Source organism: Mus caroli, chromosome 14 (assembly GCF_900094665.2).
Source record: "Mus caroli chromosome 14, CAROLI_EIJ_v1.1, whole genome shotgun sequence".
Taxonomy (NCBI): domain Eukaryota; kingdom Metazoa; phylum Chordata; class Mammalia; order Rodentia; family Muridae; genus Mus; species Mus caroli.
The window spans coordinates 112,304,930-112,324,132 of NC_034583.1; the positions used below are offsets into that span (position 1 = coordinate 112,304,930).

A 19,203-nucleotide genomic window follows, 5' to 3' on the forward strand; every position below is an offset into this window, starting at 1 on the left:
TTTTGTCTCAGCTCCAAACTTTGTCTCTGTAACTCCTACCATGGGTGTTTTGTTCCCAATTCTAAGAAGGGGCAAAGTGTCCACACTTTGGTCTTTGTTCTTCTTGAGTTTCATGTGTTTTGCAAATTGTATCTTATATCTGGCATTTCATCTTAGCTTGAGATCAAGTAGTCTATGGTCCTCAAAGATGTAAGACAGAAGAACAAATTAGGTTCAGGATAGAGAAAAGAGAAATACTCTCAGTCATTTTGTTTTTGAGGAATGCCAGGGATACTATCCATTTTTACTCAAGAGTGAGTTAAAAAACATTTCCACTGAAACATTTCTGCTCTTTGGTTTGAAGATCAGCTCTGAGAGCCACACATGTAAGAATGTAGTTAGAGAGTGCAGACACACACCATAGGGCAGATAATGCAAGTCTCAGTACCATCTGTAAGCTGCGAATTCAGCTCCTTACGACTTGCACAGAGGTTGCAGAACCCACACAGCTTGCTGTCCCACCCTATACACATGTCCTTAGTTCATTGCTGACTAGAGTGGATGGATTTTGTTAGAAATTTCAAATTTTGTTTTCACTCTGTGTTATGTTGATGGCAGTACATGAACTTTGCAGCCAGTGTATCCGCAGACTGTTGATTTGTGTGTGTGGATCACAGGCCAGTCTCCATTATGCATTCACAAGTTTGCTGTGGAGAAACCTTCTCTAAGGACCACTTACAACATCATCTGTTTTTGTAACTGGTTCCCTTAAAATCCAATATATTCTGAAGGATATGATCAATAAGCAGATGGCTCATGCCCATGCACATGCCAAGAAATGAGGCGTCTAATTAACAGTTAGAAAAGGGTGTGAGGTGATTGCAGAAGTGAAATAGAGACCCTGCCTGGACTGGGAAACCCCTGGATATGGAATCAGGGCTGTTGGTGTGACATGTTGTTGAGTGGTGGCTATTGGAAGACAGCTAAATCCTTCAGGTACACTCATTAGGACTTTCAAAATTCCCAATTATCATTTGGCCTGGTCAGCAGCAGGCATCTTTACATTGCCTTGAGAAAAAAAATCAATAGGAAACAAAGAATACAAAAGTATTTGCCATTAAGAGGAATCAGAAGTGAGGCATTCTTATCAGCAAGGGATAGTTACAGAAGGATGAGTGTCTACTATCATGGAGGCAAAGGAAGCCTTCTCCAATGTGTAATGTGGTGCTCTTAAAGGTCAGGAAGAGAAAGCTTGTGAGAATAAGCCAATACATTTCCACAATGAATCCCTAAGGATCTTCAGTTAATCTGCAAATTCCACAGATGCTATCAATGGATCCAAGTAGCAAGACTCCTTCCTGCATATATATATCTCTTGTCCCAGGTAGGTACTGAGATGGGTTCTTTCCTCTGCAACTAGCAAAGGCTGCCAAGGATCATTCATTGCATCAGAGAAAAGAACTGATCTCCATGTGACAGTTTTCCTTGCCATCCAGTAAACTTTACTAATCCATTGCCATGCTGTCCCTCCTCAGTAGATTTTTTTTTGTGTGTTGTATTTCCAGAATTTCTAGAATTGAGCTCTATATAACATTCATTATATAAATTGCAGGCTGTAAAAGAGAAGACAGTGCTTTAAGTTTGATTCAAGCTGGGATGACTGTGATAATTTTTTTTTGAGGCCAGTAAGGCTGAAGAAATTAAGACTATAGTTTGATGGAGGTGATGCATCTCTCAAGGCTACCAGCAGCCTTGATAACAAACACACTAAACAGAACATACTAAACAACACACACACACACACACATGACAACTTCTTTCTTTTTGATTTGACTTTCTTTCTTCCCTGAAGAGAAGAAACACAAGAAACTCAGTGGATAGCCTCAGGATTCTTTACTTCTTTTCTAAGGGAATAAAAACAGACAAGTTGGGTTGGGTTCCATAAGCTGAGGAATGTTCTTATCGAAGTTTCCACTAACCATTAACTATAGGGCATAATATGATAGCCATTGTAATTGTTAATTTTGAACACTGTTAGATTTGTATTTGCTGGCTATGTATTACATGCTACTGTGAAAGTATTTTTAGAGATGAGTATCTCTTAAATCACTTTACTTTGAAGTAGATGGCAGCAATGTCAGTGTTCCTCAGCCAGTCAATAGAAGGCCCTAAGAGCACAAATAATTAACATACACAAATCAATGGCCTTCTTATATACCTATATCAACACATTGAGAAAGAAATGAGGAAAATAGTCCCATTGAAAATTGTCTCAAAAATAGCTTAAATGAGTGTTTTTCAACCTTTCTAATGCTGTGACCCTTTAATACAGTTCCTCATGCTGTGGTGACCTCCAACCATAAAATTATTTTGTTGCTACTACATAAATATAATTTTGCTACTGTCATGAATCTTAATGTAAATATCTGGTATGGAAGATATCTGATATGTGATCCCCAAAGGAGTCTTGATCTATAAGTTGAAAACTGCTGCCTTAAACAAACCTGAACTAAGGAAGTAAAAGACTTCTATAGTGAATAAATCTAAATGCTTAAGAAAGATATCAAAGAGGACACTAAAGTTGGAAAGAACTCTTATGTTCATGGGTCAGTGGAATTAATATAATGAAAAATTCTGTATTAGCAAAATCAATCTATACATTTACTGTAATCTCCATTAAAATTCCAATGCTATTCTTCCGAGAACTTGAAAAAGGTAGTCTTAAAATTAATATAACTACACATTGGACAGAAGGTTAATACATAGAAAATGCAAAGAATAAAAAAAACAAAGGAAGGAGAAATCAAACAATTCAATCAATAAATGGGCTAACTCAATGAATAATTTTAATATGGTAAAATACAAATGAGCAATAAACATGAAAAATGTTTGACATCAATAGCTATCAGAGATATGCCAATTAAAACTGCTTTGAGATTCCATCTAACCCCAGTCAGAAAACAAATAACAAAAAAATGCTGATGAAGATGTGGAGGAAGGGAACTTATATACTGATGGTAGGAATGTCAACTAGTTTAGTTAATATGGAAACCATGAAAACAGGTTCCTCAAAACTCTAAACCATATTTACCTTGTGACTGAAGAATACAATGCCTATTTATCTAAAAAAAATTAAATCAATATGCCACAGAGACCTTTGTATGCCAGTGACTTTGCAGTACTATTTATAATAGCTAAGGCATGGAACCAACTCAGGTATTCATCAGTAGATAAACAGATAAAGAAAACAGCTTACATGCAAAATGGAATTTTACTCACCTATAAAGAGGGACAAGAGTATAATGTTTACAAGAAAGTGAATACCACTAGGGATTATTACATTAAGCAAATTGATTCAACCTCAGAAAGACAGCTCTGTATAACAATATTTACCAATTACAAAAAAAGAAAAAAGAAAAGAAAAAGAATAAAAGCACATGATGAGGGTTTCTCAGTGTGACCAGCTGTTTTGTGCTCCATCTGCCATGCTTTCCCCACCATGATGAACTTAGTCCCCTCAAACTATGAGCCACAACAAAGTCTACATTCCTTAAATTGCTTTTGGCAGCTATATTGTCACAGGAACAACAAGATAATAAATATACTGTTTAGTAGTTAGCCAGGCACAAGCAGCTCTCAGGAATGAATGATCATCAAAACAAGGGTTCCAACATAGTGTTTTTTGGGGGGAGTGGGTCACTATGAATATATTATATAGGAAACAGAATGACTAATATCATTTTGAGAAAGGAACATTATAACATTATGTAATTCCTCTTGCAGGTAAGCTTATTTTATGACTAGATTTCAAAAAATTGACAGTGACATAGAGCAACTTGCCCATGAAAGGAGACTGCAAAGCAATTTCTGTTCTACTGCTAAATGTACAGTCCCTGGCTGAATTCAAAGCATAGGACTGCAGCCCTCTAGTGTTCAAACAGAATTTAGTAACTTGTTAGCAATACTGTAGTAGAGGCTTGTTTGTTTGTTTGATTTTGTTTTTATTCTTCTTTGTTGTTTTGTTTGTTGTTTTTGTTTTGACTTGTTTGTTTGATTTTTACTTGAATGGGTTCTATGTAATATCGGGACAAAATTATAAAAGATCACTAACGTTTTAGATGGCAGAAAGCATCTTTTTAGCAAGCCCATTAAGATACAGAATTTAAATTGGGTTAACTGGTACTATATAGGGATCGACAAGGTGTGGAAGTTTGATTTAAGGATGGCACTGGACTGGTTTGCTATCTTGGTTTGGTCACTAGTTTTTGGGATTCAAATAACTATGTTCATTTAAACTAAGGAAAATTTTATTATAATAAAATACATATAACATGCAATTTGGCAAGCATCCAAGTCACCATTATCTTTGTTTTCTTGAGCAGAAGTGAGAAAACAGAGCATCAAGCTATTGATTCACCAGATTGGGGGTGGGGGGAAGGCAGGAGTTTAATGCTATATTTAGATCACAATTGTCCTAGTAAAGACAATGGGAAATTAAGTTGTCTCACTGGGAGGTGAATAGTCCTTCTGCTTTTTCCTAGTCCTGGACTATAGCTACTCCTATGAGAGGCACATGAACTGTGCTGAAGAGATTAATGGGAAAAAAGTAAAAATAATAATGATATCAAGACATTGACTCTTTGGGTACACGGAAGGAGAACTTGTCATTTTGAGGGACTTATGAGATCACCTATCCTCAACCATCCACTCATCAAATTACTCATTCAGCAAGTTTTTGAGTACTGAGTATGTACCAGAACTGATGGACAAAAGAACATTGTGCCTGGACATGTTGTATCTTATTTCAGTTAATTTCCTTTGCCACCTTCAGGAGAGATCTCAAATGACCAAGGAGATGGCTCTCTGAGCATGCGTTTGGAGGAGTGTCTTGATTAGGCCAAGTGAACTAAACACAGACATTCATTGCTTTACGCTTTTGACTATAGATATAATGTGACCAGAGGCTGGTACCACAAACTTTCTCACCACAATGAACTGTAACTTCAAACTGAACAACAACAACAACAAAAAACCCAAAAATCCTCCCTTCCTTAACTTGCCTTTGTCAAGGCATTTTTATCATTACAACAGTGAAAGCAACGAAGAATGTGCCCTATGAAGGCAATCACCAACGTGGACAAAACACACAAGCGATTGTGTAAGACAGGCAAATACTACAAAGACACATGAGCCCATGAGGCTGCTTCTCACTAGAAATGAAGTTGAGTGGAGTGAGGAAGGGAGGAGAAGGTATTCTAATCAGGAGATGGGGGGTGAGAATAATGATCCAGGTAAGAGAAGGTCCCAAATGTTAGAAAGAACCTGCCATTGACAGAAAACCAAAGGCAGCCAGGAGGGCTGGGGCTAGAGCGGGTAAGAAAGGCATTCACCCAGATACCAGGTCTATATGAGAGAGGTGCTCTGTAGGAAGATGAATGGTGAGAAAATCCCTAGGAGGGAGAGTCTGTTAGGGGGTGGATTCCATTATGAGGTGGGAATGGTTACCTCCATGCATGGCAAGTGGAAGGCTTATGAGAAGGAACATCATCTTCTCTAATACACACCCAACTCACTATTCCCCCTCCCCCACAGGTTATTCACAGTACGATATGCCCCAAGGAATCCAGTTTGAAGCTCACCAGTATAGTCCAAATGAGGAGCTGGTAGGGACACAGAGGGGAAGCAAGGTAGCTCATCCTAAGCAATGGCATTCACCAGCCCAGCCCAGCCCAGCTGAGAAGTAAGGCTATGGCAGGGTAAGATGGCTTCTGTCACTGCATCCCAGCACAGGCTGATGCAGCATCTGACTCGTCATCTGCATTTTTGTTTCCCCCATCCCAGGAGAGATTAATGCAGGTGTTTTTCCAACTCGGATTTTCCAGTGGGGACTTGAAAGGCTCACAGAGTAAATTGAATGCTAAGGTTTCAAGACACTCCCTTTCATAAAATCTGCCTCTTTACTCAGTCACCCCGCAGAGGAGTGGGATGAAGAAAAGGAGAAGATAATAAGAGAAAGAAGTCTTATCAATATTTTTTTTTGGATTTTTTTTCCTTGGAGTAATGCCAGAGAGTCGTTTTTCTAGAAGTGCTCTCTTTGAGTTTAAACTGCATGAAAAAAGAATGTTCCTCCAAATTTACTCTCAGCCTTAGGTAGCTGCTAAACCTGACAGTAATCTTAGCTAAGAAAATGAAAGGCAAATTATTGGCCCACTGAGGCTCCTGGAAGAGAGAATAGCTAGTTGATTAAAGATTCAGAGGATGCTTCAAGTGAGACCAGACTAAGTCTGTCTAACTTCTCAAGTAAATGAAGTGAAGAAATTTCCTTTCTTGCCTTTTTATAAAGGTAAGATGTTGAATTGTAGCATAGAGTGGGGCCTAAAATCCATCTAAGATTACATATACGGGGACCAGTAAATGTAGGGCTGGAAAGATCAATCATACTCCAAGACTCATGATCTTCGTTTGGGCCTGGTGACACAAACAATTCTAGCATTTAAGAGGTAGAGACATGAAGATCAGAAGTTCAAGGTCCTTCTCAGTTACATGTAAACGTCAAGGCCATCCTGGGTTATATAAGAGCCTGAACACTATCTCAACAAACAGTAACAACAAATAAGTCTTTGATCTATACTGATATTTTCAAAATTAGATTCCTTGGCACACTGGGTAATGTGAGCCATCTTTGGGGGTTACAGTGAGTTGGAGTTGTGTCATAAAGCATCACACATTAAGTGGCTGCAAACAGCAGAGGTTTGTTTGATTAAATTTTGCTATCTACACGTTTAAAATGTAAGGTGGTGGTGGCAGGTTAGGCTCCTTGGAAGCCCATTTGGGAGCAGCCTTCCTTGAGTCTTCCAGCTTCCCACAGCTTCAAGTGTTCCTCAGTTAATGAGAGCACCCTTTCAGCCTCTGACTGCATCTTTGGATAGCCTCCTTTCCTGCATGTCTGTGTCCTCATAGATAACTTTGCTCCCTGTGTGTCTTCTTACTAGGAGACCAATCTTATCAAATTAATGTGCCCTACTCAGGCAAACACTATCCTATCAAAGCAAATCTCATTCATAGGTGCCAGAGGCTAGGACTTCAGCCTTGTGGGGTTTTTGTTTGTTTGTTTTTGTTTGTATGTTTATGGTAGAGTCCCATCTGTAATAGTAGGTAAGGAAAGGATTCCCCTTACCTTCACAACAACTCAAACTAGTGATACCCTGCTTTTGCTTAGGTCAGATTTTAGGATCCATAGAATAGCTTTGTGAGGAAGACTACCACTGACACATAAGATATCACACCTACCAGTCTCTAGATAGCCACACCCAACAATGAAAGACAGGCAAGCAAGTGTGGCTTAGAAACCACATTTATGCGAATTTTTTTTTTAAAGGTTGCTTTCCATCTATGTGCCCTTATCATATTCAGCATCTCAGGGTATAGGCAGAGAGCTACTGATCATGAGCATTGGTCTGGAAACATCACTAAGAATATCTGAATGGCATCACACAGCCTTTCTGTCCAATCCTATTCCCATTGAGCCTTTGAGTTAACCATATGGACAATGTCTGTGCAGTCTACACAAAGTACTCTACTCCTCAGGATTCCTGGTGTCCTTGGACCTGACAGTTCTCTTACTTAAGTGCAATGGGTAGCATGATTACAAGATTGTCATGGTTCCCTGAGCACTAGGGACCATGGGTGTCCCTAGTTTTCCATCTGTATCACCCAATCCTGCATATTTCATTGGATAACATCTAAAAGGGGCAGTATTTATTTTTACTGACTTGCCTTCTGTCTGCTTTAGGTAATTCACATGTTTCAGTCACTCAGGAGGTATGTGATGGCTTAACTGGATGTATAGGGTGCTGTGGCTTTGAACGCATTGATAGTCTGTCTTTGCTTCATAAGAAAATGAGTAAGGGTGACACTTTCCTGCATATTCATTCCGGGTAGGGCTCACTGTTTAGTGGACGTGAAGCTGTATTTCTCAATGTAATGAGCCAATAAAAAATAATTTTTTAAACTTCTTTCAGCACTAATGCCAACTCATGTTCTGGCTATGATTGTGTTTTCTGCTTCACCATGTACTTGGAAGGCATGTGATGTTTATCCAGTCTTGTCAGCACAACCTTGCAGATGAATATTCTGACTCTGGGAGTTGACCTTAGGGGGTTACTAGGGACAGAAATTCTGCCAACCAAGTATGGACTGAATACTCCATATCGGGTTTGAGAAATGTCAGCTACAGTATGCACTATCCCATACACACATACAAAGAAAGGGTTTAATATGATGACTAGGTCTCAATAAATTCTTTTACAAATCAGATTTTTATTTTGTTTTTATATTCAAAAATCAAATTCTGAACAAACATAAAACCCAATAAAAATTCCCCTTGGCTGCACAAACTTGAATTGCCTATTGTCTAGTAGTCACAAGTAATCATATAAGCAGTAGATGGGCACATTACTTCTGTATAGGAAGGATGTGATGTTTGGCTATTTAAGCAAGGTTAAATAGAGAAAAGGATATTATAAAGCAACCTAGGCATCAGGGAATTTTTACACAATCTCTTAAAATAATCTGATTATCAGATATGAAATTGATAACTCAAGGGAGACCCTCCCCAGCCAGGGTCCATCAGTGCTTTCCAAAAGTATTGTATATCCACTATTCCCAGAGGACATGGACCATTGGCATGTGGGAAAATACACAATTACGTTGTATTTCCAATGGGGTTTAGAGTGAAGTTTTTGCACCCTTCTGTTATTTCAATAGTTAATCCTGGGAGCAGGGAAATTATTTTGAATCTAGCATAGAAATGTGTATTAAAGCCAACCCATAATATTCCTGTTCATTCATAGCAAAATGGCTACAGCAAGGACAAGCCATGAAGTTCACAATAATCTCTCAAGTGTAAACTTTTAGCCAAGTTGACCCTAACACGTCTATTCTGTTTTCTAAACTGAGTTATTTAAAGGATTTTTAAAGATTTCAAGACATTTTCATCTCATCGAGTTCATGAAGTAATACACCTACAAGTTTGTTATATACCAATACATCTGTAGCCAATCCCTTTGCATGGTACCCACACACATAACTTTTTGGAAGCAGGCGACAATTTCATTGGAGTACTTGAAAACAGAAATAAAATGGGCCTGATTTTTTTTTTTAACATTAGGCATTAAAAAAAACACAAAGAAAAAGAATATGCTTTTAAAAACTTCAGAATCTGTAGTTTTGAAGCTGCTATTGTTTTAGCACAAGCACAGTACTGACCTTTTCAGATCAATCATGAATAATTTCTCCCAAGGGAAATATTTCTATTGGATATGGGGAAAAAGGTGAACTATAGCTATAACTCCTGTACTATAAATATGAACCAGTTTGGGCTCAGCACTCTTTGAGAGGGGTAGTAATAACATATAAGAGTGCAGATGAATGCAGCTTAGTTTACACAGACAGAATACATGAATATATAATATACTCTACTGTTGATGCAGCTTCTAATATTATCAATACTGCTTTATACATATTTTCTTTCTTTCCTTGTATTTCTGGGATTCAAACATAGGGGTTGGCACAGGTTGAGCAAGAGTTCTTTCACTGACTTATCTCCCAAGCCCCACATTTTCTTTAATACATGACAATAATCCAAAAAATCATACTCTGAGAGACCATTCCAATAAATGAACAAAAATCAATTCTGAAAATCCCATGCTTGGGTGGAATTTAGTGTTTAGCAATTACAGTTTGCTCTCTCCCAATGATGAAAGAAGCTATTAGCTATAGTTTTCACCCTGGAACTCCCTATGCCTTGCTTCCCATCTAAATATCCAGGAGGTCATCTCCACTCTCGTCACTCTCCACGGTCAGCTGTCTGGTCCACCACTTTTTAACTTCAGAGCCACAGGAAGCTGTGTCTGGCATGGGGTTCATCTTGCACACCACAGACTTCATCGTTGTCCTTCCTCCAAACCGTAGGTTAACCGAAGATACAGAATGGCTTATTGGTTTGGGGGCTGTGAAATTGAGAAGAGTCCCATTATCAACTAGTTTTTTTTTCCAGCATGCTTCAGCCATTCCTGGAAAATCATAATACTCTAAGCAGTAGTGCTTTTGGCTCCCAAATCCTATCTCCAGATGATAAGTAAGATTTTTCCCAATAGTTTTAGTTGATTCTTTCCAATCATTCTATAAATTTTGTTCAAGGGTGGCAAGTAATAGTTCTTGGGAAAATATACTGCAGGTTCCCTTTATTTTAAGGAAAGAAGAAACTACAAACAGCTACAATTTGTGTAAAATGGAAGTGTTGTAGTGGTATGTATAAGCTGATGTTCATTAGGAAAACAAAGGAAAAGATTGGTAGTATAGTTTAAGGTAAGGAGAGATGGGGTCAGGGGCAGGTGTGGAAAGCCGACCTGGTCTTGCATCCCATATGTAACCTGCAGATATGAAGTCACTGACAATTGCATGTGTCTGAACCTAAATTTTCTCTTGTGTAAAATGAAGACAATGCAAATAACCTCACTGTAGTGCTGAGAGACTTAAGGTGGGCTAATGAAATGACCTGACAAAGTGCACAGTGTGCTGCCTGGTGCCTCCTAGAAATATTCTTTTTACTTCCCCTTTGCCACACCCCCCCCCTTAGTTTGATTCTGGTAGTTTGTCTCTGTGTTTGTCACCACATTTGACATTGAGGTGACATAGACAAGCACAACTGTAAATGTCATCCATGTAAGTGAATACCAAGGAGGGACATTCTTCCAAGCTCATCTCTCATATCTGACCTGTAGTGTTGAACTGGCAGAGTGTGCCATGCCCTTATCACCTGTGTCCAGCCTGCTATAATATTCTGTAGCCTGTCATCTGCCTCCAGACACTACCAGAGACAAGTGGCTCTTGACTTGCCACCCCATCAGTCTTCCTAAAACCTAGGTTACAAATGTCATCTCTTGCTTATAACTCTTTAGTGTCTCCCTCCTAATTGGCTATAGGATGAAGTTAAAACTTCCCAGTCTGTCATTTAAGGATTTTCACACTGAGGCCCTAGCACCTACTCAAGCTTGCCTCCTATCTCTCTCTCTTTTATTAATTGGATATTTTCCTTATTTACATTTTCCCCTAGTTTCCCCTCCTGAAAATACCCTATCCCCTTCCCCCTCCCCCTGCTCACCAACCCACTCACTCCCCCTTCCTGGCCCTGGCATTCCCCTATATTGGGGCATAGAACCCTCACAGGACCAAGGGCCTCGCCTCCCATTGATGACCAACTAGGCCATCCTCTGCTACATATGCAGCTAGAGCCACAAGTCCCTCCATGTGTTTTCTTTGATTGGTGGTTTAGTTCCAGGGAGCTCTGGGGGTACTGATTAGTTCATATTGTTCCTCCTATGGAGCTGCAAACCCCTTCAACCTCCTATCTCTCTTGGCTTTGCTGAGACCAGACAAAAGATATGTTTGCTCTGATCCCTACTCAGGTTCTTCCTTACTGGTGGCTTTAAGATCCATGGCACACTTTTAGCTTCAGAATGTAAATTGCTCTTCCATCTGCTTTGTGAATGGACAAGTGGCAGAAGATGTTTCAGGATCACCCAATCTCACTTGTTTGGGACTGAAGTTGCAAGTGATTAAATGAGAGAATGAAGCTCTATTTTACCATAGGCTCACATCTCAACAGAGAGGAGACTGGACTGTGTGTAGAATTGTTCTTCCCTCATTGCTCAGTGTCCCTTCATGAGGTCATCCAGGTCTTCTGGTACCTCCCATTCCTTCAGAAGAAAGCTCTCTTACTAAATCAGTGTAATGTGGAAAATGAATAGACTTGTGAGGGTTTAATGAAGAAAGCCGGGTCATACCCTGGAGTAGTGACTGGGATACAGTGGTCAATGCTACATGGAGGCTTTTTACCACCACTGCTCATGTCAGGGTGGTGATACACAGCATGCTTGGAATAAAGTGGGACCTGAGCCTTTTCTGAGAACTCCATGGCATTCCTGAAGATCATATCTACCCATTCCTTCTTAGATACATTTTGCCCATATTTGAAATGCCTTGACTGTACCCAGGAAGCCCTTGGAAACCTCTTCCTCCTCTCTTTCTGGATCTTGGCTGTAACCGCTCATTTTGTTAACAGGTGCCGTCTTCTCAGCGATGGCAGCTGCAAATGAGGGCCAATATAGTTATGTTTAGAGAAGTTACTTTGAGGAGAATGTTTCTGATAAGGGAATACATTTCATTGTTTCCCCTGTCTATAATAATCAGATACACACCCAGTTTGGGTCTGAAATGTTCCCCAGAGGCCCGGGTATTGGAGGCTTGGTCCTAACTTGTGCTTTTGGGAAGTAGTAGAATGTTTAATAGGTGGCTTCTAGTAGGAGATCTCAGGTAATTGGGAACATGCCCTTGAAGAAAATTGTGGAATGCCAATCTTTTTATCTTTGTTTCCTGATGTGGTAAGGTAAGTTGCTTTCTCATACATTCCCACTATACACTACAGCCTTATCACAGCCCAGTAGCAACAGACCAACTGAGTGTGGGCTGAAACCTCCAACAAATAAGCCAATAAATCTTTCTTCCTCTTAAATGGATTTTCAAAGTTATAAATTAGTGTAACAGAAAGCTGACTAATTCAGATTTTTACATATTAATTAAAATCTAAGATCCAAAGTAAAGAGAGTAAATTCCTCTTAAATGTCCCCAAAAGGTAGAGAAATGATTGATGTACCTACCTGAAGGCAGACGCCATTGCCCAATCTTCCTTTGGGGTTTTCCAGTATCTGCTGCATCCTGTCGGCTTCCTCCTCTGTCTGACAGAGTAGGGCTTAAGAGCTGCTGCTGACTGCTTGTCTACATGGGAGAAGTATTAGTCATTGAGGGTCTTTCTCTTAAAAATACACATATTTAATTGGTCACAAATATTTGTACAAATTTGTGGGGTTTTGAAAAATGATCGTATAGAACAGTTTGGGCTCTTTCTTAATTTTCCTCCGTCACAGCTAGGTAGTGTCTTTCTCGACCATTCCATTAGAGTGTCCATCCTTCACTTCCTTCAAGCCTGAGGATTTCACTGATTCCTTAAACTTGGCTGGAACATTAGGCAAGGAAAATGGCACTATAGGGAGAGACAGGATGTCAGGGACAGGATGTTTTGTGGACATGGACTTTTGCCAGCTTAAAGGTCAGAACCAGGAGCTCCAGAAGATGCATCTTGGTGGACAGAGCTCTATGATATGCCCTGGGGAAGCCCAAACCCAGGACTAGCTGATGCTGAGGATTGCAAGGCAGTTTGCCTCTATCTCTAATTCAACTCTCTCTTAACCATAGTCATCATATTTTTTAGATTTACTTTATTTGTGTGTGTGACATACATGTACAGTTACCTACAAGGACCAGAAGAGGGTATTGGATGCCATGTATCTAGAGGTATGGGTGGTTTTGAGCTGTCAAATGTGGGTGGTGGGAATGGCACTTGGGTCCTCTGGAATAGCTGGTGTCTCTCCAACCCCTAACTGTCCTGGTTTTTACACCAAATTAGGCGTTTCCCTCCACTTGATTTTTGGACTACCTTTTTGAGAGTTATGGAATCATTACATCCCCTCAATCATTGGTCCTGTCTCAGTGTCTGTCTAAACCTGATCTGGCTCTTTCGTGTAAAGCACTTCCAGATATCTTGGGGTCAAACCTGTAGCAGGATGACTGTAGGTCTTCCTTTTGGCCTCTTTTGCTGAATTCTCCCATAGAAGTCTATAGAAGGAGGCAAGTGATTCCTGGTTTCTTGTTGGGAGCATCAAACCACAGAAAACTGTACCATGGCACAACAGGTCCTTTTGCAGGCTCTACTGGGCCATGGAGTCCTACTCTTCATTTTGTCCCTTTCCTCTGAGTATGGTTCTTTGCGTGACGAACTGTGTGCAGCTGGAGGCACTGCACAGTGTGTTGGATGGACTCCATGTGATTAGCATCAAATCACTATTGCAGCCACATAAAGGGGCAGGTCTTCCCTGCCAGCTGCTTCTCATAAGCACAGGGCTCTCCCAGATGCTGGAAATTCTGGCTGTTTGTTTGTTTTTTTGTTTGTTGAGTAGGCATGTAGAATAACTTTGAAAATGAACCTAGCTGTGTTTTAATAGACAGAAGATCCTCAAATAACATTTCTGAGTTCTATATGCTCCTCACTGCCCAACTAAGAAAAGATAAATCTCCAATGCATTTGGTCCATCAAAGAATGTTGAAAGCCAAGTGCCTACATTTTCCTAAGTTTACTGAAAATTTCTATGATGTACCGAGGGGGGAATATTTAGGGCTTCATGATAATCATGATTTTTTAAAGCACATAACATTTATATGCTCAAGTTCAGCTTTTATGATAACATTAAACTTTTAGATAAAAGAAACAAGCAAAAACCACTCAGGATGTGAACCATTTCTAGTATATGAATTCTGTAGTTTGAATCTTGACTGGCCCATTAGTTGAAGGCTTTGTCTCCAGCCTAAGACACCAAATGGGTGAAGACTGTCCTTAAAGAGGATATTGAGGACCCATTCGCTCTTGCTCCCTGGCCATCACACAGAAATAAAAAAACACCAAACACTGACACCATTGCATACACTAGCAAGATTTTGCTGAAAGGACCCTGATATAGCTGTCTCTTGTGAGGCTATCCTTGGGCCTAGCAAACACAGATATGGATGCTCATAGTCAGCTATTGGATGCAACACTGGGCCCCCAATGGAGGAGCTAGAGAAAGTACCCAAGGAGATAAAGGGATCTGCAATCCTATAGGTGGAACAACAATATGAACTAAACCAGTAACCCCCCCTCCCCAAGCTCATGTCTCTAGCTGCATATGTATCAGAAGATGGCCTAGTTGGCCATCAGTGGAAAGAGAGGCCCATTGGGCTTGCAAACTTTATATGCCTCAGTACAGGGGAACACCAGGGCCAAAAAGTGGGAGTGGGTGGGTAGGGGAGTTGGGGTGGGGGAGGGCATGGGGGACTTTTGGGATAGCATTGGAAATTTAAATGAAGAAAATACCTAAAAAAAAAAGAAATAAAAAACATATGAATATACACATTCTCATTATTTTTGTTTCTTTTGCAACAAAAGGTCATGTGAGAAATTCTGTTACTTGATTTGAAGTGTCTATGTGACCAGTATCAACTCCCACAGAACATTATTGGGGTAAGGGTGACTTATCCTACCTCAGGTTGCATACTGTGGTCCTGGCTGTTGGCGTTGCTGTCCTCACTTGGCTGGGTGGTCTCAATGCTGGGAGGATTCAGGAATAACCGGCTCCGCTCTTGCTGCTGGCTCTCTCTCAGGCTGTGGATGATGCTGCATGACTGCTGTTGTTTCTATGGAAAATTCTGTGCTTTCATAAGGGGGAAATGTGCCCACCTCTTTACCCCATTCCCACCAAGTCACAGTTTCTTCTTCCCTCTTTGAAGGCCTATGAGATTGCTGTCCTCTTAGGAAATTCCAAGTAAGGTTCTTGAACTAGTTTTGAGGATATTAGATTGATATACAAGTCTTAAAGATTAGAAGCATCCCCATCTTTTTCATTTGTATAACAATTGGATTTGTTATGCTCATCCATACTAGTTTATGTATTATTCAAAACTTACTAATGTGGGTGTTTTATTTTTTCTTTTATTTACTCTAGGCTCATTTAATCAATGCAAGCCCCCTCCCACTCCATACTTTCCTGAAAACCCTAAGCACCAGAAGGTCTTGAGAAGATGAGGAGGAAACTTTGAACTCTTTGTTCTGAACTTTGTAGGCTAGACTGGTAGGTCAGTTCAAAAGCAGCCTCTTTTTCTTGGCCAAGGCTACTGGCAGGTCAGTTCAGCAGCAACCTCTCTTTCCTGGCCAAGGCCTTCTTAAGGTCTGATCAGAACATTTGTGATTAATGGAACAAGAGTTAAAATGGCCATGTTTTGATTAGGTTGTAGTGAGAAGCTAACTTTGCTCTTGGAGGCTGGGCTGGAGTGTTTAGTTTCTTTGGGAACTTCTTTCTCTAACAGAAATGCTTATTTTTGTAGTGGGTGTTGTTGTTTTGAAGACCAGGATCAAACAAATCTTACATAACATTAATTGCATTGCAGGAAGTATATACTGAGTTATGTGCCTTTCTTCTCTGTATGTGAAGTATGAGTCACAAGCATTTATAAACGTTAATTACCTAATAGAAGTACTCACTGGAAACACAGTCTATGCTAATGGAGTACATATTCATTAATATGTGAGAGTCTCATACAAACTTACAGTTCAGAAGGCAGCAGGCAAATCATTAAAATTCCATGAGAGGTAGTCTTTAGAGACCCAACAACTGATAAACCATATGTTAAAACTTTTAGTAGCAATTTAAAAGTGGCTTTGTAAACTTCATCTCTGTAGATATTTTTGGGATTTCATACCATTGAGTTTAATAAGTGGAGATTATAAATATTTTAATAACCATAAATTGCTTTTTAATCCTTCATTTTTATACAATTTGATTCAATTGGAATGTGTGGTGGAGCCTGCTGAGGAGAATGAGCTGAAGGTGGAACAGTTAAGGCTGCATCAGAATCTGACACTGTACATGGATAAAGAAGGTGGTCCTGGACTATATAAAATGTGAAAAGTGGGATGAGCACAGGCATGCATTTACCTTCTTCATTTCCTGATTGTGGATATGATGTGAATACATAACACATATCATGTGATTAAACTCCTGCCATCTTGACATACCCTCCATAATGGACTGTGTACACTAGAACTGTGATCCAGAGTTAGCCTTTCTCCTTTAAGTCAGAGGTTCCCCCACACACACTCCCAGTAACAGGAATGAAAACCCAGCCCTTGTGCTTGTGGTTCACTCACAGCCCGGATGCGTTTCAAACACTTCTTCAGCCACATGCGAATAGTCTGCTTAGCCACCTCCTCCTCTATGGTGTATTCTAGCTGCTCCCTTGCCAGCAGCTCCTCTAGCTGCAGGCTCTTTCTGATGTCTACTGAGCGGTAGGACAGCATGCTAGAAGATGGAAACAACAGCAACCACCAGTCAGACTCATCTGGTGTTTAGACCCTTGAGTGTTTTTTTTTCAAAATGCAGAGAATACATCTTTCCAGACAAACAGTGTAGGGTTTGATGTCACTCACATCTGGGTAAGGACCTGGTTATGTTACCTCTGGATCTCCCTATCTTCTCTTCTATAAATACTGAGGTTAGTTTTGGTGCTTACCTCATTGAATAACCTGGCAAGTTAATATCACTGAGATACTTAGAACAATGACTGCATCTAAGCGCCTATGCTGCAGAAGACCCATGCTAAGTGATCTTGACTGCTCTAGCTATCAAGTACATACTTTGGAATGTTCTGTGCATAAAGAAGAGTATTCCTTCCATTACTTCCTCCTTGTTGGCTCTAATTGGTGGTGGTTAATATACTTGCCTGTGAGTTATGCATGTTCTATTTTACTTTCCTTTCTATTTCATTTTTCCCTTTGTACCCTCCTAATTAGTTTCAGATGATGCAAAGCAAGAGCTAAACTCTGTTGGCTCAAAGGTCCAGACAGTGTTAAATAAAACTGACACCTTGGTGTAGAAAGAGAAAGTCAGGTAATTCCTAGGAAGGACTGACTGGTCTATTACAAAGAGGAATACTGAATTATCTGGTAGTAATGTACACTCTAGTTTAGCCTCAGCACCCTGGACTCTCATACAGTCTCTACTTTGAACTTGAGGTCACCATTAGAGCTCAATTCACAGCACAGTGACCATATGATACTGCATCATTGGCTTTCACTTCTTTGCTAAGTGTCCTCCTATTGCAGAATAAAATCTTGAACTCTTTTATAAAATGCTTCTAAGTCCTCCAGACTCATCAGGAATTCCATTATTATGTAAAAAGGGGGCCAACATCACCATAAGTGGCTTTGCCTGGGTGCCTTGTGATCAGATGGACCACTATGTTCCAGAGATCGAATTCTGATTATTACTATCAACAGTAGGTCTGGGTGTCTCATGGTCAACCTAAAAATACTGCACCACTACGAAGAAAGATAAACATTCTGAGAGGCATGGCATTATTTCTTATTCATACATAATCTTGCCCCATCTTTCTGTGCTCCTTAGCTTACTCATGGACAAAATGATATCCAAAGGAAAAATGGGCAACTTTAGCAAATTTCTCCCAGATCCTTCCTTTGCTGCTCTGACCCTTTTTCTTCTCTTAGCCATAAGTGGAGTTTATCTACCTGAATGATCCCCCAAATTTGTGGCAATAACTAACATTTACTATGCCAGGTGCATGCAGCATGAGTAAAATAGCTATAGCCAGTCAAAGGTTCTAGACAGTTTCTATGTCACAAGTCCCTCCTGCAGGAAACATTGGGAAGGACTTTTTATAATAATGTTTTACATGCTATTATGAAGGAGATAACTATAGTGAAATAATCTTTTAATTAGTTTCTTTGTTATGGGGCATACATTCTTCTCTTGAACCCATTAAATAATATGCAGTCAATGTCAAATGACATTATACCCTGACAGGGCTTGTGGAGCATAAATGATATTTTAAAATTTCTATCAAGAGCTTCAAGTTGTGACCTCTTGTGCAGATCTAGTTAAGATGAGGTTTAATTGAAGATAACTGGTTGCAAGCAGCCACTGGATGATTCAGGAAAGGGTTGGAACAGATTCTTCCTCAGAACCTCACAAGGATCAACCCTAATCTTAACTTCAGGTTTCTTACTTCTGGAACCATGAGCTTCTTCTGCTGCTGGGACTTCAATACAGTATCTCTAAGAAGCTAATGCAAATGTCCTTCAGAATGACTGAGTTGGAGCCTATATCTTGTCTTGTACTCATAAAACACCCAGAAAATGGAGTGTTTTAAGCAACAGGGGCAATTACCATAGAGCAAATGGGGCAGATTCTTCCAAACTCACCTGCAAGAGATCTGGATTTTAGCTTCACATTGTCCATGTAACCAAGTGACCCTAAGCAAGTCACTTAACTCTTGTAGGACCACAACCCTCATGCCGAAATTAAGAGACAGAACCACGCTCTCCATGTCTTCTCAATTCCTTCTGCAATGGCAGATGGCAGGCCACTGCTTTCTATCCTCATCTGAGGCAGTGGTCAGACATGATCATTATGGGACAGTGAGAAAGACTAACTACTTCATGCCTAGAAAGTGTGCCCTTGCATTATAACCATGCCAGTATGGCAACTCAGGTTTTGAAAT

At 40.0% G+C, this 19,203-nt stretch overlaps 1 protein-coding gene across 9 annotated transcripts in view; it reads right to left on the reverse strand.

The window, feature by feature from the left end:
- Positions 1-8,285: 8,285 nt before the first annotated feature.
- Positions 8,286-19,203, reverse strand: part of Nalcn (sodium leak channel, non-selective) — a 317,664-nt gene continuing 306,746 nt past the window's right edge. For 7 of the 9 annotated variants that reach the window (XM_029469212.1, XM_029469211.1, XM_029469213.1 and 4 more), the window contains 5 exons: positions 16,835-16,985; positions 15,172-15,324; positions 12,699-12,816; positions 12,032-12,127; positions 8,292-9,989 (listed from right to left, as the gene is read on the reverse strand). In XM_029469212.1, the coding sequence (XP_029325072.1) occupies positions 9,796-9,989; positions 12,032-12,127; positions 12,699-12,816; positions 15,172-15,324; positions 16,835-16,985 (712 nt within the window). In that variant the 3' untranslated portion in view covers positions 8,292-9,795. Of the gene's footprint in view, positions 9,990-12,031; positions 12,128-12,698; positions 12,817-15,171; positions 15,325-16,834; positions 16,986-19,203 lie in introns of all 9 variants that reach the window. The other 2 variants (XM_021181515.2, XM_029469216.1) reach the window with 2 other exon arrangements.